The sequence below is a fragment of the Ursus arctos genome, unplaced genomic scaffold (assembly GCF_023065955.2).
Source record: "Ursus arctos isolate Adak ecotype North America unplaced genomic scaffold, UrsArc2.0 scaffold_13, whole genome shotgun sequence".
Lineage (NCBI taxonomy): Eukaryota > Metazoa > Chordata > Mammalia > Carnivora > Ursidae > Ursus > Ursus arctos.
In genome coordinates, this window is record NW_026622797.1 from 39,174,701 (window position 1) to 39,202,560 (window position 27,860).

The 27,860-nt window shown below is 34.4% G+C and overlaps 1 protein-coding gene across 3 annotated transcripts in view; it reads right to left on the reverse strand.

Annotated features, from left to right (window-relative positions):
* HSF2 (heat shock transcription factor 2) overlaps positions 1-27,860 on the reverse strand; it is a 35,698-nt gene that overhangs the window by 1,887 nt on the left and 5,951 nt on the right. The window contains exons 2-13 of one of the 3 annotated variants that reach the window (XM_026504721.4): positions 20,863-20,971; positions 20,575-20,702; positions 19,591-19,715; positions 17,353-17,428; positions 13,722-13,783; positions 12,707-12,794; positions 10,364-10,512; positions 9,737-9,976; positions 9,025-9,130; positions 4,783-4,836; positions 1,946-2,030; positions 501-1,506 (exon numbers count right to left, since the gene is read on the reverse strand). In XM_026504721.4, coding sequence (XP_026360506.1) covers positions 1,214-1,506; positions 1,946-2,030; positions 4,783-4,836; positions 9,025-9,130; positions 9,737-9,976; positions 10,364-10,512; positions 12,707-12,794; positions 13,722-13,783; positions 17,353-17,428; positions 19,591-19,715; positions 20,575-20,702; positions 20,863-20,971 — 1,515 coding nt within the window. In that variant the 3' untranslated portion in view covers positions 501-1,213. Of the gene's footprint in view, positions 1-500; positions 1,507-1,945; positions 2,031-4,782; positions 4,837-9,024; positions 9,131-9,736; positions 9,977-10,363; positions 10,513-12,706; positions 12,795-13,721; positions 13,784-17,352; positions 17,429-19,590; positions 19,716-20,574; positions 20,703-20,862; positions 20,972-27,860 lie in introns of those variants that run through there. The other 2 variants (XM_026504723.4, XM_026504722.4) reach the window with 2 other exon arrangements.

A 27,860-nucleotide genomic window follows, 5' to 3' on the forward strand; every position in this document is an offset into this window, starting at 1 on the left:
TTAAATGGCCCTATACAATATTCAGATATAAACTGCTCTGTTTCCAGCCCTCTGCCTGAAGGTAGAATTCAACTTGATAAAAAAGATGCCTGCCTTGCATTAAGCCTCTATAAGCCTCCTGAACAACTGTTCAAAAAGTAGAGTGTTACTGTTTCATTTTCTCTAGGGGCAAAAATTACAGGCCTTTGAGTGGCATCCAGTGATAATGTTCTTACCTCATTTGGGACAATGAGAGGCATATTTCTCTTTATTAGAAATACAGAGAGCAAGCCAGTATAATTTTTAACACAGAAGAACTTTAAAACACATTAAGTTTAGAGATCTTATATTCCTTCCTTGTAATACACAGTCTATCTCTTGAGATGAGGCACAAAGATCTTGGTGTGACTCAATAATGGACAACAGACAGTTTACAATTTAAGTCTATCTACTTCCTATAAAAAAGGAAAAATTTTTACATGTGGGTGTCACCTCTAAAGAAGACACATAACAGACACTAGTACGCAACATTCATTATATTTATTTTACTAAATAGTATGGTTCAAAAAAACACAAACAAATCAGAAAACTTTTACTTTAAACTATTCCAACGAGATGGATGGGGTTGATGCCATCCCATCCCCCTTCTTTTTATGTATATGGAGCTGGAGCCATATCTGACAGCAAGCACTCATGTATACTTTGCCTTTCCTTTGAACATGAATGAACTTCTCTGAACAAGAGAGACAAATGAAGTTTTACAAGATACAGGCACTTTATGTTCCCAGTTTTAAAAATAAGCCAAGTGAAAAATATTTAATAAAAGTAACTGGAACAGACAAAGGTTTAAGAGTTCTACCATTAGTTCTAGTGACTTACACTCAATGCAAACAGACAGCATCAAACAAGTAAAACAAACAAAAGTTTAACTGGGGTTAATGGGCATATATGTAAAAAAGAAATCCAAGTTACTACAACTGGAGAAAAATGGCCATTTGAATCCAACTTAAAGATATGCCAACAATGTGCATTAAATTTTGTGTACCTATGTAGCTGAGTAACATCTGAAAGCTTTGCAAGAGTGTGTGAGAAAAGCAAAAGGTGCTTTTGATTCCACAGTATCTGATTAAACAAAACAAAGCAATTTACAAAAAAAAAGTACCAAATGATACTTTAAAATAAATAGTTCATCATTTTGATGAATATATACATGTAGAGTCCACTTCTTGGGGATTTAGCTATCTAAAAGTGGCATATCACTATCCAGAGGTGCAGGAGCAAGTTCACATAAATAAAACAGTGTGGCTTCACTAGCTTCGGCTTCAGTCAATGGCTCCAGGCGAACAAGCTTACTCTGGGTTGGCTCTGGATCTAGGCTGCTATCCAGAAGCTCATCAACTTCTATGGGTTTATCTACAGAGGACATAACTTCTGATGATGCTGTACTCCCCTGTTCAACAGTAGAAGCAGGGTTCCCATCGAGGAATGCAAGAAGTGGAAAGGCAGTGTACTGGATAAGCTGCTTATCTATAATAAAGATTAGAAAAATGCTCTTTTATCACCAGCTTATACAGAGTTCAAGCTGAAGGTGGAAAAATGGAAACAGATGTGCATATATGCAATCACTACCCTTACACACCCAAACAAGAAATATGATACTTTGTGTCAGTAAATTCTAAAATGTACTAGTCAGAAAAGTTAAGTCTTTTATTCAACAATTAAGATATGAGAGTTCTTTCAGTTCTCTTAAAGTTAAATTAAGAAAAAAAAGACTTAAAGAACTAGTACCTCACCAATTTAATTTTCTCTATAAGCTGAAACCCTGATACATTATGCATAGAACTGAGAACAGTACATTCTGTGTTCAACTGTTAAGTATGGCAAAGACTTTCCTTGGCTCACATTAGTTTCTATGTAGGACTCAATTTTAATAATCTGTAAAAACTAATACTACATTTATACCTACCTGTTTTGGATTTAGATTTTCTTCCCTCTTCTGAAACTGGCTGAACTACATTGTTCTTGGTAGTTTCTAATCCTTTATTCTCAGACTAAAAGAGAAAAAATAATATAAAAAAATACTTGTTTCATTTTATATATTCCTAAAAATAGCAAAATATAAAAAAAAAACTGGCACAGTATGTGCATATTGGTATATTATCTGAAATATAGGGGAAAGGGTAGCACCAGGAAAAATGAACTAGAGAGAGAAAGAGATTTGAATAGGTAAGACTGGTTAAGACCGTTTAAGAAAACTATTGCTGTTATCAAGTGGATGAAACAAAGAACCTGAACTAGGATGACAGTTAAGTATGAAAAGAGGGGGCATTTCAAAAGAACAGACAGAATTTGTCACGGGTAAAAGATGTGAATGAATCAAAGATGGCTGGTTTCAAACTAATTAAGAGATAATTCTTTAAACAATTAAACTCATCTTAAACAGTTTTGATTAAAAATGTATATTACTCATTTCTCTTCACTCACAAACAGAATATTTAGCATAAATGAACATATTCAGAGTAGCTCAGGATGACAAGGTGATATCATTAAAACTATTAATTTCTATATTTGGAAGCCTCAAAGTTGAGGTGAAGGTTCTTCATTTCCTTTCTGAGACTCTTTCAGTTCTTTTCTGTCATTTAAATTGCTTTCAACCACTGTCTTCTCTCCTCACATCTGATTGTAAAGGGGATTAAACTTTTAATGCTGTTTAGTTCTTCAGTGCTCTTTTCAACGATGTTCAAACTGAGGTGCTGAGGTTCACAATTTTCCCTAAATAGCTGTAAATCCCAGACACTTGCATGCTCGTTATGTATACACGGTGTAAAAAACATACTAATTCCTGATTCCCCTGATATTCATCATAAAATGAAGTAGTACAAGTTTCCAGATTCAGAAATAATAATGGCCCCAAAACATAATAAACTAAACCTTTTCAAAAATGTATATAAAAACATTTCTGATTTCGCAATTGCAATAAACATTAATGCAATAATACCATCTTTATTTTTACTTTTTAAAATAGTTTTCAAGGATGCCACTGTTATTACAAAACATATGAGAACCAGGAAGACAAAGGGGATTCATCTCCGATGCAAATTCTTATTCATTAGTAGTGGCCACTTAAATGGCTCTACTGAAGAGTACAAGTATCCTGATTTATTAGAAAAGAGTGTTGTAATTTACGTTAATAAAATACTTGTCATGAACAAGGGAATGACAGCTGATGTGCCAATTATTTGAAAACATTAATCTAGATTTTAGAACTATGATGAAAAATCATTCTCTAATCTTTCTATAGCACTATAGAACAATATGCAATTTGCTGTTTAACTGCTATTCTTGAGAACTTTAATTAAGCTATTGGTTTTGGAATAAAGAGGATAATCCAAGAATAAAGAATGACTCAATGTGTAGCAATAAATAAACAGTGCAGCACATTCACTAAATGAATGCATGATATGGGTTCATTCACCTTAAGACTTAACATTTAATAAACCATATTTACTGAAACCCAGTGGGTTGAGGTGATCCATAGAAACTTATAATATAAATCCTGGCAAACTCTGGTCCACATGCCAAATTCAGCATGCTGCCTGTTTTTGTAAATAAAGTTTTACTGAAGCACAGCTATACTCATTCTTTTACGTATTGTCTATGGCTGCTGTTACATTACAATTACAGTGTTAAGTACTTGCGACAGAGTATTTACCAAGTGGCCTTTTTATAAAAAGTATGCTAATCCCGGATAAAAATTATCCAAATATTCAATGTATAATCAACTTTTTAGTTCAAAAATTCACAAATTATTTCAACTCTAAGTTACCCAGGCTATAACTTTGAATATGCAGAAAATCTGGTCAGATTATCCTCACACATGACATTAGAAAAATTCTATCCCCTCACTCTAATCACTTATATTAAGTGTTCATTTTTAGACAAAAAGAACAAAAACCAAAATAAAATTTTAAGTTCACTAATCTAGAATTTGTACAAATTTCAGAGGACTTGATTTACACCTTTATAGTTGATAAAAAAAATGCGACTGAAGTTTGGTATGAATGCAAGATAAATGGAGTATACAACTACTGTATTTAAAAAATATTTAAAAATACACCTATTGTATAAGCTATATGCAAAGTAACAGAATGATTCTAATCATTTGCTCTTAACAACTTCAAATTGTCCTTATTACTCGTTAAAAACCAGTTCTAAGGAATTTCCTGTCAACATTTGCTAATCCCAACTGGAACTAAGAAAATAACAAAACCATACTTTAAAAAAAAAGTGTCCAAAACCCATACTTGTTTCAACTTGCCTTACCTACAATTAGAACAAATTAGTTCAAATCCCTGAGCTTTTATTGCATGCTAATAAAATGAAGGAACTTATTTAAGAATATGGGTACCAGTGAATTTTCAATAAAAAATGCTGAGAAGCTGTTTATAGAAGGAATAAGAATGTACACTGAAGCACATAAAACATGAAGAAATAATATTTTAATAATTTATTTCAGTGACACACCTGAACATGCCAAGTTTAAGTCAGTTGATCTCCAAGCACTTTGAGGGCTGATTTTGTACTGAGAGTTAAACACACAGATGCCTGTAGAATTGGGCAATGACTCACCCCATAATCAAAAGCTATTTTTTCATCTAGAATTTTACTATCTTGATCACACACACATAAGGTAAGAATACAAAATGCTTTTTGTAACCGGGAGTGATACTGCTCTCTACTTACTAGGACTTTTTTTCAGATTCTTACAGCTATGGGTCCTGAGCAACATGAATTAAAACTTACTTTTGTATTATTGATGTAATCTGTGGGATTCATCTGCACAGAACTAGTGAAAAGCTGAAAGACCAAACAAGAAAGATGATAAGTTTAAAAAATATTAAAAAAGAATTAACTGTGTGTTCAAAATTTTTATACAGCCATGTGGGTGAAGAGATGTTGCTCCTGCACTAGGAAGTTTTCATACAGTAAAACAGTTTGAAAGAGAAAAGCAGGAAAACAGAAAGAAAAACATATAAAAGCAGAGCAAGCTAGCCCATGCATCAGATGTTGTAAGAATTTCTCTATAAAACAGTGGGGCAAATCACTTACGACAAATAGTGGTTTGCCCAACTTCTTCTCTCCTTCATTTCCTTATTATTATTTTCTCTCTAAATGCCTCTGGCTTTAAGTGGCACCCCTGCCCTAACAGTAAGCCTTCACAGACTACCTGCTAATTATGTGAGAAATTTATAGAATCTGCTCTATGATGGTGGCTCCCAAATTACACCTCAAATGGAGCCCTCTGACTAAATGGCATACCTCCTTGCTGGTTCTTTTCACCTCACCTAGCAACAGAAGACGTAAATGCTAAGACCACTGCTTACTGTACGCCTCAGTCCAGCCAGTTTACAGACGTAACTTTTAAGTCATAAGCTTCAGTCATTCATTCTACAAGGATTTATTGAGCATCTAAGAAATAACTAACACCATGAAGAATACAAGATGAAGACACTATTCCTGCTCTCTAGGAGCTTACAATCTAAAAGACAAGAACAACATCAAATAGCAACATATGATCAGATACAATCCAGTATTATAATACTAATGGATGGTGGGGATCAAAAATACTGAGAAAGGAGACAGGAGAAAATCATGCGTGTGCACACACGCATATGCACACACACACACGCACACGCAAGATGAAACAAAAAGTCTTGAGGAAGCTATCCAACACATATCAGGCCCTGAAGAATGGTTAGGACTTGAGAGAATGGAGGGAAGAATAAATTATAACATCAGCAATAATAGAGAAGAAAGAATGATGGGTGGTTAAGTGCTAGCAGTAGACAAGATGACCAGTCCAAATAACATAAAAGTTCCGAGTTGAATAGTAAATTATATGTGCAAAGTTCAAGAAGTAAAGCAAGGCCGGTCAGAGCATAAGGCCGCATTCTGTCAGGAGTTAAGAGCCTTGGAAAAGGCCTGAGCAAGGAAATATAGGGATTAAAGCATTTTAGGAGAATGAACACACCAAATGGTTCACAGGATAGAACGAAATGCAGATAGATCCCTTCTCCAGTCTCTAGACATTGATTCCTCTCCTTAAAGTTCCATTTAAAAAAAAAAAGTTCTACTTTCATGATAGCCTAAAAATATTCCCAGCTCTTCCTCTTCTCTTGTTAACTTCCCCCCTTTCATACTACCTGATCCATGAAAAGGAAGAGACTGAGACCCGTAAGAGTAGATAACTTACATGACCACCAATCTCTGCCAAGTTCAGTTTGTCACTGCCTCTGAGACCTGACCAGATTTTGTCCCTATTGAAAGTGGCATCTGTAGAGTATAAGCTCCTCACTCTTTCTTTGCCCCACTCAATGCCACCCACTAAATCAGAGATACCTTCATGTATTCCCAACAGATGCATAGTGTGAAGCAGAAAAACATAGATCATACATGAGGAGCTGACACAGTTGGTTGAATCCTAAGGCCAGGCCTTTCCTGCTAGCTCTACACAGTCACTAAGAACTGAACTCTGCAGAGAACCCATGAACTCCTCAGCATACCTATTCATGTCCTTATCATCTTTGCCATCTCAGAGAACAAGACAACCTATGGGTGATTTTTACAATCAACATAAGGATGAAATAATGAAGGTCTTAGATGAGAGAGGCAACAGAAGGTAGGGATGATCTGTGAGTGCTATTTTTGAAAATACACAGGACTTGATGAACAATGAGATAAAGATAAGAAAACCAAAATGACTCAGTGATTACTATCCTGGGTGAGTAAAGAGAAGTCCGATACCACTGTAGAAAATAAGAAAGCTGAAAAGTATAGCTCATTTAGAGAACAAATAAAAGTTTGGTGTTAAACACAAATAATTTAAGGCAAGATCTTAACTGATGAACCCAAAGGCATGGAATTAGAATTCAAGCAAAGTTTACTTTAAAAAAATATTAAGAGCTGGAGATATATAATTTGAGAGCAATCCTATAAGCCAAAATCCCCCCACAGAGGAAGGATAGAAAAGATGAGATGTAGAACAAATAAAAAGATAAAAAGAATGGGTATCTTGGGGAATACTCACAAGGAGAAAACAGGGGGGAAAAAAAGCTCTTAGAGTAAACACAGAATAGCTAGGAAGACAGGAAAAAAACAAGTCCAGTGCCTCTAAAATCAACAGAAGTTCCACTGTCAAAAATAACCAGTATTAATAATAATAGCACTAATTATTTATAATCCCCACAAGAGAACTTCATGTTAAGCATTAGCCACATTTAACAAATGGGGAAACTGGGCAAGAGAGGTGAACTTTCTCAAGGTTAAATAGCTAGTAAGTGACGTGAACCAGATGAAACCCAAATCTGTCTGATTCAAAACAAACCTACTAGCCCAATGGCCTGATTTAAAAAAAACTGTAGCCTACTCACTATGAATAAACCAAAGCAGCACAGGCTTAGAGTAAATAAGCAAGACAATGCAGGGTTTCAAAAGAAATATAGAGTAAAAAAGAAGTAACAAATAAAGCCACTCATTCCTAAAGTTTTATAATGAAAGAATTAGAGAAGCAAAATGGTAAATGAGCAGAGCAACACGTCAAAATGTTTAAGACAGAGATCTGTACCCACTAAAGTGAGATGGGAAAGATCAAGGTCAGAGATGTAAAACAGAGCGGCAGAGGGCAGGTGTACAAATAAGCTTTAAAGAGAAAGTAAGCACTTCCTCTAAGAAAGAAGATGAGATTGCACAGCTTACGAGAGGCAGGTGATTATCCTCTGTGAATAGGGAAGACTTGGCTAGATGAGGTCTTGAGGACAGACAAGTATGAAAAATGTTCCAAGGTTAAATTAAAATAATCTAATTGAAGACTGCAAGGATTTGTAGAGGGTCAGAATTATGGAATTTTATTTCCTTCTTATGACCTAAGGGACAGATATTCTAAAAGGTCCCTGGATTCAGGGTGGGGACAAAGACTGACAGAATCAAGAAAGGCTGATAAATTACAACTAACGAATTAAAGTAGGTCATTAATATGGATGTTGCATTCACTTAAGATTGTAACATAGGCCAGTATGGAAAGGAAATCTTCAAAGAAAGTGAAATATATTCTGTGACATACTGATGATTTGGAAAGCATAATCAAATCACGGATATTGACAAAGACTGAGAAGCAGATGGTTAGGTGGTAAATTAGTAAGACAGAAGAGTAAGAAAGGACTAATTCCGTTTAGCGTCACTGAGAAGCTCTTAAAAGGACAAGACTACATAATCTTTTGATGTAAGAGAAGCTACATTTTAAGGCAGAAAATGCAAAAAAAAAAAAAAAAAGGAGCAACAAAACTTTTCAGGATAGAGGAACATATTTAAAACAGAAAATGGAAATCAGGGAAAGAACAATATTCATCTGGATAGGACCATTCATCTGGATGGGACCAAGCCACATAACGGAGAAAGGAATGGTAGGAGCAAGAGGGAAGAGAGCGAGAAAGGTAGTTAGTGCCAGAAATGGGAGATAAGGATTCAAAGTCCAGACAGCATTGGAGTCATGTTCATGTAGGTGGTAGTGGGGACTGGAACAGGGTAACCTTAGGACTCAGGACATAAAAATTTTTTAAATATAGCTAATATAATAAAATATAATTCATTTGAGTGGAAAACATTAAAAAGTGTCTCCATGCTGTTTCCTGGCTAAGTAACTCTATTACTAAATTTCCACCAATTTCTATTCAGTGACAATTTTTTCTAGAGCAAAACAAATACGGCAACAAGTCCAGAGAAGACCTGGATTTAGCAGTACTGTTGAACAGAACTGGTATGTTGTTATAGGAGGATTAACTGAACTGCTATGCAGAAACGGGTAGTGATCACTGTCCTTCACTGTCCTGAACATACTATCTGCTCACGGTTTCTGATAAACAAAATCATTCATTTAAAAAAAGAAAATGCAAAAACAGCGAGAATACAAAAAAATGATGTACTGATTTATAAACAATATATGTAAATATACAAACTGCCTGTACAGCAAAGATTATTCAAAGTACCTACATCAACCAGGAGATCTGGGTCTATGCTAAACTGTCTTCCTGACAGCATGGCCTGGAAGTCCTCTAAGCTGCAATCAATACTGTCAAGATAATCCAACAGCTCGACCCTAAGGAAAAAAGATTTTAAAAATGTCAAATATTAGGTTTCCTTGTTTTTACATTTAAAATCACATTACAAAATTCTTAGCCTTAAGAGATCCTACTCAGTATTTGACATTCCTGAAAATGTGGTTAACTGAGATCTCACAGCCTTTACACAAAACTTTAGTATTTACAGAAAAAAAGATTCTGCAACAGTCTGATTTATCTTTTTTCCTCTACACTGTAAATAATAAAATGTTAAACTTCTTATTACTCATTATTGCCACTAATTTCTGGTTTTCTTATGCTATAAAGTAAGCCCCTTAACAGAGATTATGTTATTCCACTCCTGATAAAAACATAAATACACATACACACATACTTTATGGACATTCAAAACAAGTATCTCATGAAAGAAATCTAAGGAATTTCCAAGAAAATCTCAATACTGTTCTTGGAATGATTAAATCCTTCCCACAGAAACATCTGCAGAGCTCAGCCCTGACCAAAACAAAGAAAGAAAGATTTCCATGGGTTCATAATCTGAAAGGAAGATCATTCAAAGAGAATAGAACATGTGAAGTAAACAAAGAAAGCAAATAAACTCAGATAACATCTCAATGAGCACTCACTTTCCCAGAAGATTGATGTTATCATTTAAAATGGAATCCATCATGGTCACAGGATCTTCTGTGGTCAGACTAGATGAGCCATTTAGCTGGACAGCACTAGACATGAGAGGACTGGTGCCATCACTGCCTGAACTTAGGGATTCTCTGGCTGGTTCATTCTGATCTCCACTCTGAATGACAGGTGCATACTCATCTTCATTGTCATCTTCAACAATGACAATATCAGGGTATTGGCTACAGCTAGATCAGCAATATGAGAAAGGACCAATTACATTTTCAAATGCATTCAATAAACTCAATGCTGTCCATTCATTCTCCGTGGAAACTTTTATCCCCAAAACACATATCAAAAAGCTTAAATTTCTTAGGTGAGTTCCTTAGCCACAAATATTGATTCTTCGTATGATATGAGACCACAGAGGACCAATTAAAGATGTTTAACTCCAAAATTAAAAAATTACAATTCTCATTACTTTTTGTTGGAAGTCCTTGCTGAAGGGAGAACATTTGGTTAAGTAATTTGGCTTTTTCGGTTTAATAATCCAAATATGAGTTAGATAGTAGTTTATCACGGAATAAACAAAAGTAACCAATATTTTCACAAATTTTACTTCATAATTTCCTTACTTGGAGGGATCAGATATAACATCCTCATTAGTTTCTGGAATAACTGGGATATTTTCTTCATCTGCATTATCATCAGTTACATCATAAATAATAATATCATCTGAAATCCGCTCCCTTGCCTTTAAACCTTCAGCCCTACTGTGTGGAACCTAAAAAAAATAGGAAGAAAATATATCAAAAATTGAAATTATATTGACTACAAAACAATATACCATTTAAAAAGTGCTAATTGAGCACCCATTATTGACTAAATGTTAAGGATACAACTTAGCTATGTTCTCTGCCCTAATTGGACTTACACACTAATTGGTATTTGTACCAATTCACAAAGGTATGAGGCATGTTACTTCATACTATTTAACTATTTCTTTTCCTGTAAGGAATCTTGAAGGTCTCATGCCTCAGAATGAGTCTATGGAAAGATCTTCACATTTTAAAGTATTTTTTTATATCCAAAGGGTTAAAAAAAAAAAAAAGATTTAAAACTTCACCAGGAATTTCAAGCATAACCAGATGGCCACTGTGCTGATGAGGATTATTTTATCTCAAGCTACTCTATTTGACATATGGTTTATGCTTTCTTATTAAATGCTTTCATTAATAGGAAAAAAAGACATTTCAACTATTCCAGTTAAATGTCAGCCTGAATTTTTAGCAGTAATTTTTTTTATTCAGCTACAGATATATTCAGATCATAGGTACCTAAATAAAAAAGCATTCGTCTCTAAAGCAAATTAAACTCATTGTTATAATGCAAAAATCTATAAATCTCAACAGTAGATAAACCTGAGGCAAAAGATGTAAAGGATTTAAAAATATATAAGTCCAGGGGCGCCTGGGTGGCACAGCGGTTAGGCGTCTGCCTTCGGCTCAGGGCGTGGTCCCGGCGTTATGGGATCAAGCCCCACATCAGGCTCTTCCACTATGAGCCTGCTTCTTCCTCTCCCACTCCCCCTGCTTGTGTTCCCTCTCTCACTGGCTGTCTCTATCTCTGTCAAATAAATAAATAAAATCTTTAATATATATATATATATATATATATATATATAAAAGTCCAGTTAAATTAAGAAATTTTCATCCATTTACATTGAGTCTTCAATCCTAAAAACACAATATTTAGGTATGCTTGCTTAGAAACAGGTTTTTTTTTTTAAATAAATTTGTCTTTTGCTTTCTTATGTTGTCCACGACATTTTTAGATGGACAGAACTTTTTTCTAAGTCTTTATTTATTTATTTGACACAGAGAGAGGGGGAATCACAAGTAGGCAGAGCGGCAGGCAGAGGGAGAAGGAAGGAGAAGCAGGCCCCTCGCTGAGCAGACAGAGAGCCCGATGCAGGACTCGATCCCAAGAACCTGGTGTTAACTCTAATTTGCTCGAGAAAAAAAGTCATGGGACGCCTGGGTGGCTCAGTTGCTTAAGCAGCTGCCTTCGACTCAGGTTGTGATCCTGGGGTCCCAGGATCCAGCCACATCAGGCTCCTTGCTCAGCGGGGAGCCTGCTTCTCCCTCTCACTCTGCCTGCTGCTCCCCCTGCTTGTGCTCTCTCTCTCTGGCAAGTACATAAATAAAATCTTAAAAAAAAAAATCTTGGTACTTTAATAACAAATCTGAAGCAGTATTTAGAATTGTAAGATCTGAATGTTACAATGACAATCAGCTATTAAAAGAAGTCTAGACTCTGGACTGAACTGATTTGCCAATGCGTGTAAGTTTGACAAATGATCCAGAGAGCCCACAACAGAAATAAAGGTAAACAAAAATGTTTTGCAATTGCTAGCAATTCTAGGTCTATGCAATTTATAATAAAAGTTGGAAACAAGTTAAAATAACCAATGGATGAGTGCGTAATTACATTATCATAATATTCAATTGATTTCAGGTAGTAGTTGAGATGAACTAAATCTATTTAATAAATCTCAAAAGTAAAACCCAGTGAAAAAAGTCGCAATGCAAATGGTATGCGCAAAATGATATCATTTATATGAAGTTTAGATACATGCAAAATAATACCAAATATTGTTCACGAATTCACACATATAAAATGACCACAGGGATGATAAATACTAACTCAAGAAAATGATCACCTAGGAGACACTGAAGATCAGGAGGCAAAAACAAACTTGGGAACAGGCAACTAAAATGATTATATTTATAATAGTTTATTTCTTAAAATAATCTAAAGCAAATAAAAAAATATCATGATTTAATAAAGCTGGGGGATGAACACTTAGATTATTATTCACTGAACTTTGAATGCAAATTTTGAATGCATGAAATACTGTTGTAATAAAATTTGGTTTGAGATAACAAATATAAAATAGAATTTAAACAAAAAATTACTTTATGATGGTGATTATCAGCTGGTTCTTTGACTATATGCTGAAACAGATTCTTCTTTTGGGCTCCATTAGTATTTAGAAGTAGAGGCCTGAAAATCAGAATATATTCATGAAACTCAGTGAAGCAAACATGAAAGAAATTTAAACTGCTTCTAATATTTTACCTTCACATGAATATACACACTTTAATAATAAAAGAGTTCAGTTAGCGATACACAATGAACTCTTAAAAATGGTCACATCTTAGGAACAGAAACTAGGGGATGACTGTGTCTAGGACTTTGATTCAGCCATTCTTTTGTACTATTTTCGTTAAAATAAACGTAATAAACTACACTCTCTGGCTATACTTCACTGCTGACTGAACTATATCACTCTTTATGAACTGTACTTATACAGAAAAAAGTAGCTGGATGGTATTATAAGAACAAGATTGTGGAAGTAGAGTTAAGGTTGCAGCATAAGGTGTAACCACAACCAAGCTTTGCTAAAATTTTAGTCTTACAAGTTTTTTCTCCTTCCAACTATTTCTTTGTCCACTGTCCTTCTTAAGCTTTAGTTGTGACAATGGCAGTTACTAACATTTTTCAGTATCACAAGCTGTAGTCAATATACAGGTTTTTAAATTCCTTATTAGTGGATTAAACATAAGAGAGATCAAGTAAAAAATTTTTAATTTTTTTCAACATATGACCTTTTAAGAGTTTCCCTCACTCAAGCCTTCTAACGTTACATTAAACTGCTAATCTGAATAAAAATGGATTCCTTATTAACTATGTACGTGTCTTTAAAATGACCATTTAGGCTATCCTTGTCTCCGAAAAACATTAGCAGGATGACAGCAGGAAGAAATAACACTACTCTTGAAATGCCGAGAGTATCATTTAACAAGGAAGGACTGTTCATCTGGGACAACAGACATACACTAAGCAAATGTAGGCCATTCATGGTTAAACACTAAAATGTTTAGTTGTCCATGAACAGGTCAAATGAAGTGTTTTATGATAAAAACTTACCTTTTACGTTTTAAACTCACAAGTTGGTTATTCTGAACCAATGTAACGATAAACTGGACAATCTAAAAGGAAAATATAAACAAAAAATTTTCCATCATAGATTCCTCTGATTCTTTAGTCCATATTACAAGTCTTATAAAATGAATCCAAATACTATATATTTTCTATTCTAAGTCACATAATTTCTCACATGTTAACATATTTGAAATCTAGGGTGCATCTTACAATTGATATCTAAAGAAATATCAGTTTCCAGGCAGAAGAATAACCTGTGACAAAATAAAAGTTGCAGCTACATAGAATACCAAGATGCTTAAGACATCCATCCATCCATCCATCCACCCACCCACCATCTATTTATCAACCCAATACTCGTCTCAGTTATTTGTTTTGATGCTAAGAACCAAGCATGCCCAGATACAGATCCCAAGTTTTTACTTAAAATTTTTTTCAAGATTATGCTGGGGGCGGGGGGGAGTGACCAGGCAACATTTTTCTTAAACTAGGTAATACAATTGAGGCAAAAGAGACTGCCAGCTCTTTCAGAAGAGAGCATAAAATTTTCAAGGTAGAAAAAGCTTATTGGCTTATCCTAGAAAAACTACTGCTTAATGAAAAATATTGTCATAGGACACCTGGGTGGCTCAGTTGATAAAGCATTTGCCTTTGGTTCAGGTCAGGATCCCAGGGTCCTGGGACTGAGTTCCATATCAGGCTCCTTGCTCAGCAGGGAGCCTGCTTCTCTCTCTCTGCCTGCTGCTTCCCCTACTGTGCTTTCTCTTCCTTTCTCTCTGACAAATAAATAAATAAAATCTTTACAAAAAATATATTGTCATGAAATATTTAATTATATAGCAACAGAAATAAACCCCAAAATACAGTTAACTAGAGGTTCCAAAAATAAATTCACAATTTTAAAGTTGGAATACATATACTTTTTTCAAATAAACAATGAATAGATTTTGTTTTGGATGGTTTTGCTCTTAAACATCCAATATACCCATACTGCCAATCAAGAGAAGGTGGTTTAATCTTCAGAGCTAGATTAAATTTTTTTTTTAAAGATTTTATTTATTTATTTGACAGAGATAGAGACAGCCAGCGAGAGAGGGAACACAAGCAGGGGGAGCGGGAGAGGAAAAAGCAGGCTCATAGCTGAAGAGCCTGATGTGGGGCTCGATCCCACAACGCCGGGATCACGCCCTGAGCCGAAGGCAGGCGCTTAACCTCTGTGCCACCCAGGCGCCCCCAGAGCTAGATTAAATTTAAAAGGAAAAAACTACTAAACAGATCAAGACATGCAAACGATCCTCCATATTTTATAACGGTTTTTCTTAAAGTGTGGTCCATGGACCACTAGTATTAGCCCAGGAACCTATTAGACACACAAATTCTCAATCCCACTCCAGATTTGCTGAATCTGAAATTCTGAGGACAGGGTCCAGCAATGTATGTTTAGGAAGTCCTCCAGGTGATACTGATGTGAATGTGAGAATCACTGGCTTAGGGTATACCTTGACATTTATTGTCATCTTCCTAAAGGAGCTAAAAAGGAGAGGATCATATGATGAACTATGAAAAGCAGTATATCAGTGAGAGGCTATAAATGAAGGCCAAAAGTGACTGGAGGACTATTTAGACTCTCTACAGAAAAGTTAAACAGCATTAGAGTCATGAAAAGGAAATTAGCCATTAAATTGTTTATTCAAAAGAAAATGCTGACTGATGGCTGATGGAAAGACAAATTTAAGCTTAAAAGTATCTAAAAAAATAATTTGGCTTCAGTTACTTTTGTTAATTTATAAATGTTATAGAAAAATTCTAAAAACATTAGTGGTTGAATTTATAAGAACATGAAGCACTGGCTAAATTTCTCCTGAAATTTGTTCTACATATTAGTTCTCTTATGACAATTCTGCATCACGCTGTACAAAGCTTGTTTCCTGAAGGAGAAGATAAGGCATCTAACATTTACAGCATCTAACTTCGGGACCCGACAAGTTCTATAACAGCTACTATTATCTTATCCTGTAACAAGTACCTATACCAGGTAACTCACATACACTATTCCAACTAACCCATGGCCAAGGAGTAAATGGCAGACGTATGAAGCAATTCCAGGAATAGACAAAAGATTATCAGCTATCACTATGCATTATGAAAACTCCCTAGCTCCACCAAACCACATATATTCAAACTCAAATTTGAACAGACAGAATATTAGCGTTCATGAAAAACTAAAGTGTTATGTAAGTATTTTACCAACTTTCTTTGGTTTTAGGGAAAAAAGTACATAGTATTATAAGCCAATATTTAACTATAAAACACTGTTTTCTGGAAAAGATTAAGAGATTTTTTTAAAAATAAAGTACAGGTTAAGATACAACTATCATTTTAAATCAGGTATTCTTAACAGGGTTGCATGCTGGAATCAGCTCTGGAAGTTTTGAAAATATATGCACTTGGACTAAACACTTAGAACTGAATTTTACATTCAACCTTCACTTGCATACTGATTTGAAAAAAAAACAGTTTATCTATTTTGACTACAAGCCAAAGGCTGTAACCATTCATCTCTGTTCTAAGCTTGTTCCACTAGACCCAGATCCTGTCAGTCATAACCCTATTTTTAGCTAAAGGCATCTCAGCACAAACCAGCTGAAGTACTCCCACCCTTCCTCCCCCCCAAAAAACCTGTTGCTTAAACTTAAGAGTCTAGTTTACTCATGAGCAAAAAATAGCTGCCTTAATTACATTTATGTTTCAAGTCTTATTAACATACGAAAGCTGATATGAAAAGACTAAATCACAAGGACACAACGCAACCAAGAGATTTTCAGTTCCCCCAGTAATTCTCAGCTCAGATACTAAAATCTAGAATTTATTTTACAACACAGTACTTTAACTACTTTTCCACAGAGACTAATAATAGCATACATTGATAACTAATCCTTTTTTTTTTAAAGATTTTATTTATTTATTCGATAGAGATAGAGACAGCCACTGAGAGAGGGAACACAAACAGGGGGAGTGGGAGAGGAAGAAGCAGGCTCATAGCGGAGGAGCCTGATCTGGGGCTCGATCCCATAATGCCGGGATCACGCCCTGAGCCGAAGGCAGACGCCTAACCGCTGTGCCACCCAGGCGCCCGATAACTAATCTTTTTGAACTCATAATTTGGTCAACTGATTTGAACATTTTAGTCATTTGTCTTCCAAGACCGTATCTATGCCTTTTCAAGTAAAAAAATAATAAAAACAATAACAACAAACCCACATAGTAAGGCTGTCATTCATAGTAAAAAATGCAAAGAAATTTGTAAGTATATTATGTTCCTAAAAATAAAGTACCTTTAAAGTTGTTGTATCAGGCTAAAGGTCACGTACTAAAAGCTAATGAGACTTAAGCTGAGAGTATGGAATTATCATATTGAGCTAATGAGAAATGTCTCTTATTAAAAAGAAAATATAATGGTTGACCTAATTTGTTTGATTTCATAGTTTCACTACTATATGTGAACCCAATATATAAGAAGCTAAGATCAATCACTATTCAATAGAGACTTTTTTGGGTCACAAATGGTACACAAATTAAACAAAGGCAGATTATGGTCATGGGGGAAAAAGCTTACCTTTCGAATAACTTGCTGCTGTTGTGCATGTTTTGCTCGTAATTCTGACACCTCCTTCCAAAGGGACTCATTCTCACTACGTTACCATTTATTAAAAAACAAAACAAAACAAAATTTAGTCAGAAAGCCAGACTTCAGTATATTTAATTAAGAATACCAGTGAACTTTGCTATATATGTGCATAAAACTGGAAAAACTGGTTCAATTACATAAAATGGCAACTATCTTGACACAACTCCAGAATCATCCCTTTATAACTATAGTACTTTCTAATCATGGCAATAGAAACACAAAAATTTAAGAATCATGCCTACATCCATATAGTAGCAGGCAATTTACTTCTCTGACAATATGGTTCATTACTTCTTGTTTAAAAAATGAACTAACCTTTCAACTATGGCTACCAAGTGAACTCAGGACTTGTGCTTAGAAAAGACTTCTTAAAGGAAGTGACATTTACCCAGCACTACCTATGCTCCAGGGATTATGCTAAGCATTTTATGTGTATTTCTTAAAGTTCTATAATTTCAGTCAAGAAAGGAATTATTAACTCTATTTTATAGAGGAGGACACTGAGACCCAAGAATTGAGAGGACTTGCCTAAGATCACATGGATGATTTGTAGTAAGTGTTGAAGTCGATCTAAAAGTCGATCAGTCCTAAAACTATCTTAAGATCTGTTTCAAACATACGAAAACACTAAAGAAAGTTTTTCTAAAGCATGTCTAAATATATGACAAACCAATAACTTGCCTAGTAGTAACAGTTTCCTTTCCTTCATTAATTTTTATTGAAACTGCACTGTTATTAAATGTTAGCAGCAATGGTAACACTGAGAAGGCATGAAAGATAATTCACCTATTAAATACTTTAATTTTTGCTCTTAATTTCCATAATATCCATGTTCCTCAAGACAAACTCTTATAAAACGATTTCTATATCTTACATATAGAAGATATTGAAAATAAAACTTTAAAACTTACTGAATAACTAGGGTATTTTCTCTGACTCAGATATTTAAAGATATTATCATCTGCCTCCTAAACATAAGTAGAATAGTTACCTCTAAAACTTACAGGATGAATTTGGGATCCCATTCCTTAAGGGCTAAACCTGAGATTCAAGGAGTTGGGTCAAGGGCACCTCAGGAGACACAAGATATTACAATAAACTGGCATAAGTGATTAAATATGCAAAATGGGGCAGCTTAAAATTAAGCCTTATTCAAAAAGGGAATCAAAGTTCAAGGTTACTCTTTTAATGAAGACACTTAAGACAGCTAAACTAATGTCCCACATTTGAAATGGAAGAGAGAATACATAAAATAAGTACTCTCAAGACTTTGGACCCTATTAGGATAAGAGAAAATCCCAACTACTTACTAAGAGAAGTACACATCTACTCTATATACAAGTTTTTACTGTGGCAAGTAATGGGGCAAGAATTCCAATAAAGCAAAGGCATGTTTCTGTAGATAAAAAGTTTTGAATAACACTTTACCATGTCTAGGTAAGATAAATACCAAGTAGGGAAAGTCTCTTGCATCCTTTTTCCCTATTTTTTGTGGCCTATTTTTCCTATGAAGCCACAATAGAAAAGTTTTATGAAAACACCATAAAAGAAGATACGAGTAACATATGTAGTGTTTTTCTACCGCTTGTGTGCCCTCATGTGTGTGAATATCCTAATTAAAGCTAACCTAAGTAGAATCATATTTCCTACATGGATTTAAAGATCTATTGTTTCATCAGTGAGACTCGTGCATCAAATTGTTTTAATTGCCCAGATTTATAAATTCTTTTGAACACTGTCAAGAAAATATGATATTGAGGTAAAGTCAAGGGCTACAAATGAAAACTAAAGGGAACCAATACTTACAAAAAATGACCTTTATCTTGGCTTCAACAATGTGATCTAAGTACTTAAAGCACTAACCTCCAACCCCCAACACACACATACTAACCCCTATATTAAGATTATATTTGGAAATAATACTTTACCTTTTTATTTTTATTTTTTTTAAAGATTTTATTTATTTATCTGACACAGAGAGAGACAGCCAGCAAGAGAGGGAACACAAGCAGGGGGAGTGGGAGAGGAAGAAGCAGGCTCCCAGCTGAGGAGCCTGATGTGGGGCTCGATCCCAGAACTCTGGGATCACGCCCTGAGCTGAAGGCAGACGCTCAATGACTGAGCCACCCAGGCACCCCAAGATTATATTTGGAAATAATACTTTACCTTTTTAATTCAGAAAGCCTGGACTCAATAGTTTCTTGTTTTATTTGAACCTTCTGAGCACTACTTATAATTTTTGTTAAATCTTCCTGACGAATCTTATTTTCTTCTGGTTTTGAAGATGAAACCTTTTGAAAGCAAATTTAGAAAATAAAATACTAAACACCATGTTTGTAAATTCAAAGTTTCCCTATTATAAGTGTGTTTTGTAGCCCATTCAGGAACTTAGATTTCGTTCCAAAAAGCCCAGGATAGGATTCTATAAAAAGAATAAACTTCATAGCTCAAAGACAGAGGATAAGAAATCATCTTTTTTTTTTTTTTTTTAAACATGGAGAAGTTTCCACGAGCAGGAACAACTTAGGGACTTTTTTTTCATTCCCTTTCACCAAACTCACTGTAATTTCCCCAAGCCTCTTTATTATCACATTCCACTTTTAATTAAATTTATGCAGTAACAGCTGTGCACTAGGCCATTTTCTTTCATGGTCCATTACTCTTTTATCCCCCCTCTTTTGTGGATTTAGTAAAAATATTATATTTTAGCAAAAGATACCATTCATTAAAAAATGTATTATTACATGCCTTACTATGCGCAAGGGACTTATTCTCAGCATCAGATACTCAGCAGTGAACTTCAAAAAAAGCCCTCCAGGGAGTAGACATTCTACCAGGAGCTTACATTTTTTTAAAGCTAAATTAATAGGAGTGAGCCATCCCAATATGGATGATTCCTCACTCTCAGTCAGAATGTAAATATTTTTCTTCCCTCTAGAAGGTATTTGAAGACAGACCCCTCAGAACAGTTGACTGCAGAGAAAAAATATAAAATAGAAAGAAATAATTAAAGCTTTATTAATCTAAGTCATCCCAACAAGGATTACCTGTGTATTTCTGTACATTCTTAATTTCAACAGGTAAAATATTGTGTTGACCAAGTATGCTATATGGTAATGCCTTAAATAAATCACATTAACAATAGCTCACCTTCCTTTTAATGTTCTCCAACAAGTCATCTTGGCCTTGTTTGAAGTAAGGATGCTGAAATTCAACAGGACCATCTCGTTCCTGCTTTACAATTCCGGAGTCAATATGCACAACCTTACGGAAACCATCTGAAGAAGATCAAAAATTTAGAGGACTTAAAAAAAGAAATTAGATTACTAGAATTAATAAAAGTAAAAGATTCCCCTTTCCTTTATCAACCTAATAGGAAAAAATGGTTTAATCAGGGGCTGATGACAGTATTCCAAATAAACTACTGCCCGTACTCACACATATTCAGTTGCCTCACAAAGCTTGCCATATTATTGTGCTTGAAATATTTGGGAAGAATTTCTTTTGCAAATCTTTGTTCATCCAAAACCAGAAAACTCTGGCCATTCTGAAAAAAGAGAGAAAAAGTCAATTAGCTGAAGTCCTCTTAGGTGATACAATATGAACCCCAAAACTGGGCAGTCTTTCCATGATACTTTAGATCCACATTTTATTACCATTAACAGCAACAAGAAACAAACTGTAATTAAGTGCCAAACTGTAATTAAGCTTTATGATGTCAACCTCAGAAGTTTAGGAGTATGTCTAAAACCAAAAGCTGCCTCATGCACTATGGTGAAATATTAGGATTTCCATTAAATCAGAAGCAAGAAAAGAAATGCTGTAAGTAAGCAACATAATTATTTAACACTGTTTTAAAGTCAATGCAATTAGACAAAACTTGACAAAATAGGAGGAAGTCATATTTTATCATTATTTGCAACAGACATATCTCTGCATAATCAACTGAAAAACTGTTAAAAATTCAGTAAAATATCAGGTTAATAATTAATATTTAAAGTTGATACAAAAAAAATAATTTGAAATTTACTATAATACAGTATCAAAATAGCACGGTACTGGCATAAACACAGAGAAACAGAACAATGGAACAGAATAAAGAACTGCCGAATACATCCTTACATATAAGGTCCAAAGATTTTTCACAAGAGTACCAAGACCATTCAAAGGGGAAAGGAGAGTTTTCAACAAACAATGCTGGGAAAACTGGATACTCATGTGCAAAAGAACAAAATTTATCTTACACCATATACAAAAATTAACTCAAAATGGATCAAAAACCTAAAAGTAAATGCTAAAACTATAGAAGTAGTAGAAGAAAACATAAGGAGGAAAAGTTTCATGACACTGGATTTGGCAATGATTTCCTGGTTAACATCAAAAGCACAGTCAACAAAAGCAAAAACAGACCCATGAATCTACCTCAAATTTAAAAACTTTTGTGCATAGAACACTATCAATAGAGTGAAAAGGCAACCCACAGAATCAGAGAAAATATTTACAAATTGTTTACCTGATAAGGGGTTAATATACATAATAAAGAACTTCTACAACTCAACAACAACAAACCCCCCCACACAATAAGAAACGGGCAAAGGACTAGAGCAAACATTTTTCCAAAGAACATATACAAATGGCTAATAAATGCATGCAAAGAGGCCTAACATCACTAATCATTAGGGAAATGAAAACCAAAACCACAATCACCACTTCATACCCATTAGGATGACAATTATTTTTAAAAATACCAAATAAATTGAAAATAAGTGTTGGAAGATGTGGAGAAATTAGAACCCTTAGCATCGCTGGCGGAAATGTAAAATAGTGCATGGGAAACAATATGGGAAACAATATGGTGGTTCCTCAAAAAACTAAACACAAAAACTATATAATCCTGCAATTCTACTTCTATATATATTCCCAGAGAACTGGGCAGGTACTCAAAAAGCTATTTGTATACCCATGTTCATAGCACCATTATTTGCAATAGTCAAAAAGTGGAAGCAACCCAAATGTCCACTGACAGATGACTGGATAAACAGAATTTGGTATATAAAAAGGAAGGAAATTCTGACAGGTGCTGCCACACGGATGAACTTTAAAGACACTATACTAAGTGAAATAAACTAGCCACAAAAGGACAAATACTGTACTATTCTACTTATATGAGATATCCTGAATAGTCTAATTCACAGAGACAGAAACAGAATGGTCATTAGGGGCTAGGAGGAAGGAGAACTTGGAAGCTATTGTCTAATGAGTATGAGGTTTCAGTATGGAAAGTTGAAAAATATTCTGGAAAGAGATGGTAGTGATGGCTTCATAATAATATAAATGTACCTAACGCCCCTGAACCATATATTTAAAAATGGGTAAAATGGTTAATTTTATGTTAGGTATATTTTACCATAACAATTTAAAACTAAAGCAGAATAAAAGATTCCAATAATAGAAAAATGTCACATATCTAAAGATAAATCTTAAAAATATACAGGACATTTAAGAGAATATTAAACTATAGAGAGATAAATACATATTGTAAAGCTGTCAAATTCTAATTAACCAATAGATTTGTAATAAATTCTCAATTTAAAAAAAAATTTTGGAGGTGAAGAGATGTTAACACAACCAAATGTTAGGTACTAAAGTTCACTTGTGAAATAATTATGTAACAATAGGCAAGAAAATGCTAAAAACAATGAAGAGAGAGATGTTAACCCTATCCTATAAAAGTGATATAATTACAGAATTATAGGGATAGAATTATAGTGTTTACAAGAGTTTGATACTAAAGAAGAGATAGTAAAAAATAAATAAATGGACAGATTAGAGAGAACAGAAGCAGCAGCAAATCTATTTGAGAATTTAACAGGTTTAAGTACAGGTAACATTCAAATCAAGGGGAAAATCAGGAGAAAAAAGATTAGTTCATGAACTCTCCACCTGGAAAAGCAAAAAGCAAAAGCTCAATGCTAACTCACTGCTCAATCACTCTATACAACCAAGCTTTTGGAAGTATGATGTAAACCTAGTAGTCATACTGGTAAAAATTTATATTTTACTCATGGAAACTGCTAGCTGCCTACCCTATTTCCAAATTCCTCTATTTACTTTTTTTATTTTTGTTATTTTAAAACTAAAATTATATATTTTTAAGGTGTATAACATGATTTAATATATTTATATACATAAAGGACTACTATAGTAAAGCTAATTAACACACCATCTCCATCAAGCTAAACAGCTTCTGCAGAGCAAAGAAAACAAAATAAAAAGAAAACCTAACAGAATAAGAGTATTGGCAAGCAATATATCTGATAAGGGATTAATAACCCAAATTTGTAAGGAACACATATAACTCAACAGCCAAAAAAAAAAAAAAAGACACCGATTAAAAAAGAACCCAAATAGACATTTTTCCAAAGATACAGAAATGGCCAACAGGTGTATGAAAAGGTGCTCAACATCACTAATCATCAGGGAAATGCAAATCAAACCGACAACGAGGTACCACTTCATTATCTGTTAGGATGGCAATAATTAAAAAAATAAAAGATAACAAGTGTTGGCGAGGATGTGGGGAAAAGGGAACTTTCATATACTGTGTGGTAATGTAAATCAGTATAGCCATTACGGAAAACAGCATGAAGTTTCCTCAAAAAAAAGAAAAAAAAAAAAAGAACTATCACATGATCCAGCTATCCCTTTCTTGGGTATACACCCAAAGGAAATAAAAACAGTATCTCACAAAGTTACCTGTGCTCCCATGTTCATTGCAGCATTATTCACAATAGCCAAGATATGAAAACCTAAGTGTTCCTGAATGGAAGAATGGATAAAGAAACTGTGATACATACACACAATGAAACATCATTTAGCCTTAAAAAGAGAGATCCATTTGCAAAAGCTTTCTTACTAACAGAATAATTTTGTTTGATGCTGCAACTACACTTCTCAGTCCCCCTAACAAACAGAAGCAGCCAAATACACACCTGGCAATTCAGATATAAATAAAACAGACTGAGTAGGGCTTCCAGAAAAGCTTCTAAAAGGGGAAAGATCGAAAGTGTCAAACCCTATGTCCCACATCCCTGATGCTAAAGACTAGAGCTTCAACAACCACCGAAGTGGAGAAACTAAGTATGGCTGAAAAGACCAGAAGGTATCTTCAGACTTAAAACCCATTTTTATTCTGTTTAAACTATTGTTTGGATTTCTTCTTTCTTTTTAAGATTTTATTTATTTATTCGACAGAGAGAGAGAGAAAGAGAGAACAAGCAGGGGGAGCAAGCAGCAGGCTGAGGGAGAAGCAGGCTCCCCGCTGAGCAGGGAGCCAGATGCAGGGCTCAATTCCAGGGTCCCTGGATCATGACCTGAGCCACCCAGGTGCCCCTACTGTTTGGAATTCTATTACTTGTTTCTGAAACTAAACCTAACTCATAACAGAGTTATTATTAAAATTCAATAAAGTTAATTAACAAAATATTTTAAATATCTATGACAGTTAACTGCATTGATTAAAAATTTCTAACAAATCAGTAAGATGAAAAACCCAATGTAAAATTTAGAAGAGGCCCAATCTCATTATAATTGAATGTAGAGCAAAACAAATAGTGATTTTCACTTATTAGACTGGCAAAATTTTAAAAGTTTGATGATAATCAGAGTTGGTTATTAGGTAATAACTATTAAAATTAAAAATGCATGGGTTTTTTTGCTATCTTAAAATTAACTTTCCCTCTACCTTACTTCCCTCCCAATCTACCCACCCCATTTGTCTTGTCCTTCACTGCAAAATTTAACAAATATTTTCTCTAATTTAGTACCATCTACATATTCTTGCTCAAAACTGGTTTCATTCTCCCTCATCTACTCAAACCATTTTTCTCTAAAATGTCAAATGCCAAATTCAATGCCTTCTTTTCAGTCCTATCTTCCCACACCTCTCTGTGGCATTTCATTTGGCACTACTGACAATCCCCTCCTCTACTCTTTTGGATCTGAAACTATATACTATTGGATCTCCTATCCCATATCTTCTTTCAATTGTATTCACCTATTAAGAGGTAGTGTTTTTTAGATTGCTATCCTTGATCATGACACCTTTACACTCCTTCCTTAGGCAATCTCATCCACACCAGTGTATCTAACTACTGACTTTATTAAGTATGATGATTTATTATCTACTATCGCATCTACATCTCTGGCCCGACCACCTCAAATTTCACACTTAAAGTTTCCAATTGTTAACATTTTTACACAATATTCTTTAATTCACTATGTTCTCAACCTATTGTCTATTTCAAATCCATCTTCCTACTCGCCAAAGTCAACTTTTTTTCTGTATGTTCCCTCCTGACATGCCCCTCTCCCCTCTAACTATGACATCAACAAGAAAAACAAATTAAAAAACTGTCAATTTTAACAGCTAATAACTTAAGAGGGAAATATGAAAAACATTTCTTTTAAAAATAAGAAAAAGGGATTCCATGATCACTACTTCTATTTGATACCAGGTCTTAGCCACTGAGAAAGAAAGAAAGAAAGAAAGAGAGAGAGAGAGAGAGAGAGAGAGAGAGAAAGAAAGAAAGAAAGAAAGAAAGAAAGAAAGAAAGAAAGAAAGAAAGAAAGGGAGGGAGGGAAAGAAAGTTCTGAAAGAACAAAACTATCATTCACAAATGCATGGATGTACACTTAGAGACCCCAAATCAGTAAAATGATTGGCTCACTAGTTTATTATCAACATACAAATGTTATTTGTATTTCTAACTACCAGCAACAGCCAGAAATGTAATTTTAACTAACGGACACTACTTAAACATCTTAAGATACCTAAGAAGAAAATCTAACAAACATGTGCAAAAAATATAAAACCTTATTAAACAAAATGAATTTAAAAACATGTCTTGTTTATGGGAATATTCAATATCATAAAGACGTCCATTTTCCCTAATTTGATTTATAGTTTCAATGCAATTCCAATTAAAATCCCAATAAGTTTTATTTAATGGAACTTGATTTTAAAACATATACAGGAGAGGAAAGACCAACAACAATCAAGGTATTTCTGAAGGATAAGCTGCCCTCCCAAAAGCAAGACACTATAAAGCTACAGTAATTAAGACATGTGATAAGGGCAAAAAAAACCCTGTTCAAGGGGATGGAATAGAGAACCTAGAAACAAAAATCACAATATCTACCTGTAATTTTGCTATAAGACAGAGCGAGCAATACACATCACCACAGAAAGAAGGAAGCATTCAATGAAGGAGCTAGGACAACCGAATATTTACACGGAAAACAATGAAACTGGATTCCTCACACCACACACGAAAATCAATTCCAGGTGAATTAGACTTACACATAAAATGCAAACTTTTAAAACTTTCAGAAAAAAAGAAGAGAAATGTCAAAGTATTTTTCTCTCCCTGAGGAAGAGGTAAGAAAAAACATCCTGAAGGAACAAAAAAGAAGAATATATTATACTAAAATTAAAAACTTGTACTCATCAAAAGGAAAAGATAAGTCTCAAACTGGGGGAAGACACAAGCAATACATAGACCCAAAGAATGGATATACAAAATACACAAGGAATTCAAACATATATTAAAAGACAAGTCATCCAACAGAAAAATGGCCAAATACTTCACAGTATAGGAAACACATATGGCCAATAAATATGAAAAGGTGTTTGAACACATTACTAATCAGGGAAATATAAATTAACATCTCATTCAGATTATACTTTACATCTATTAGATTGGTAAAAAAATTAAGAAGAATGATAATATCAAGTTGTGAAGATGTGGATTAATGGAAAATCGCATGCTTGGCTAACAGGAGTATAAAATCATTTAATCTCTTTGGAAAACAATCTGAACTACCTTCAGGCTAAACAGTTCATACCCTATTTTCCAGCAATTCCAATCTTCAATTTAAGTATATATACCTTCAATTCCTGCTTATATACACCAGGAGAGGTATGTAAGAATATTCATAACAGCAGTTGACACAGCTGATCATCTTCTATTTTTGAACCACTTTTTTCCATTAACTTCTACGACCTCACTCCCTTGTTTTTCCTCCTGTTGCACTGTTTCTTCTCGATCTCCTTTGCTGGCTTTTTCTTATTTTCATATGCCCTCTAAAAATCAGAATGGCTTGTCTTTCAGCTTCTTCTATCTTCATTTGTCTCCCTAGATGATCTCATCCAGTCCCATGGCTTTACCACTCATAAGCTCCAAACTCTACCCTGAATGCCAGTGTCTTATATTCAAACATCCTGCTCAACATTTCCACTTGGATGTCTTGGGAGTGTAGAGGTCATTCAGGCCGTTCAAAAATATTCCTGTTCTCCTTCCTAGCACTGAACTTCCCCACCTCCTCTGAAATTAGGCATGGTCATTTGACCAAGTGTGGTCAATGAAATGTAAGCT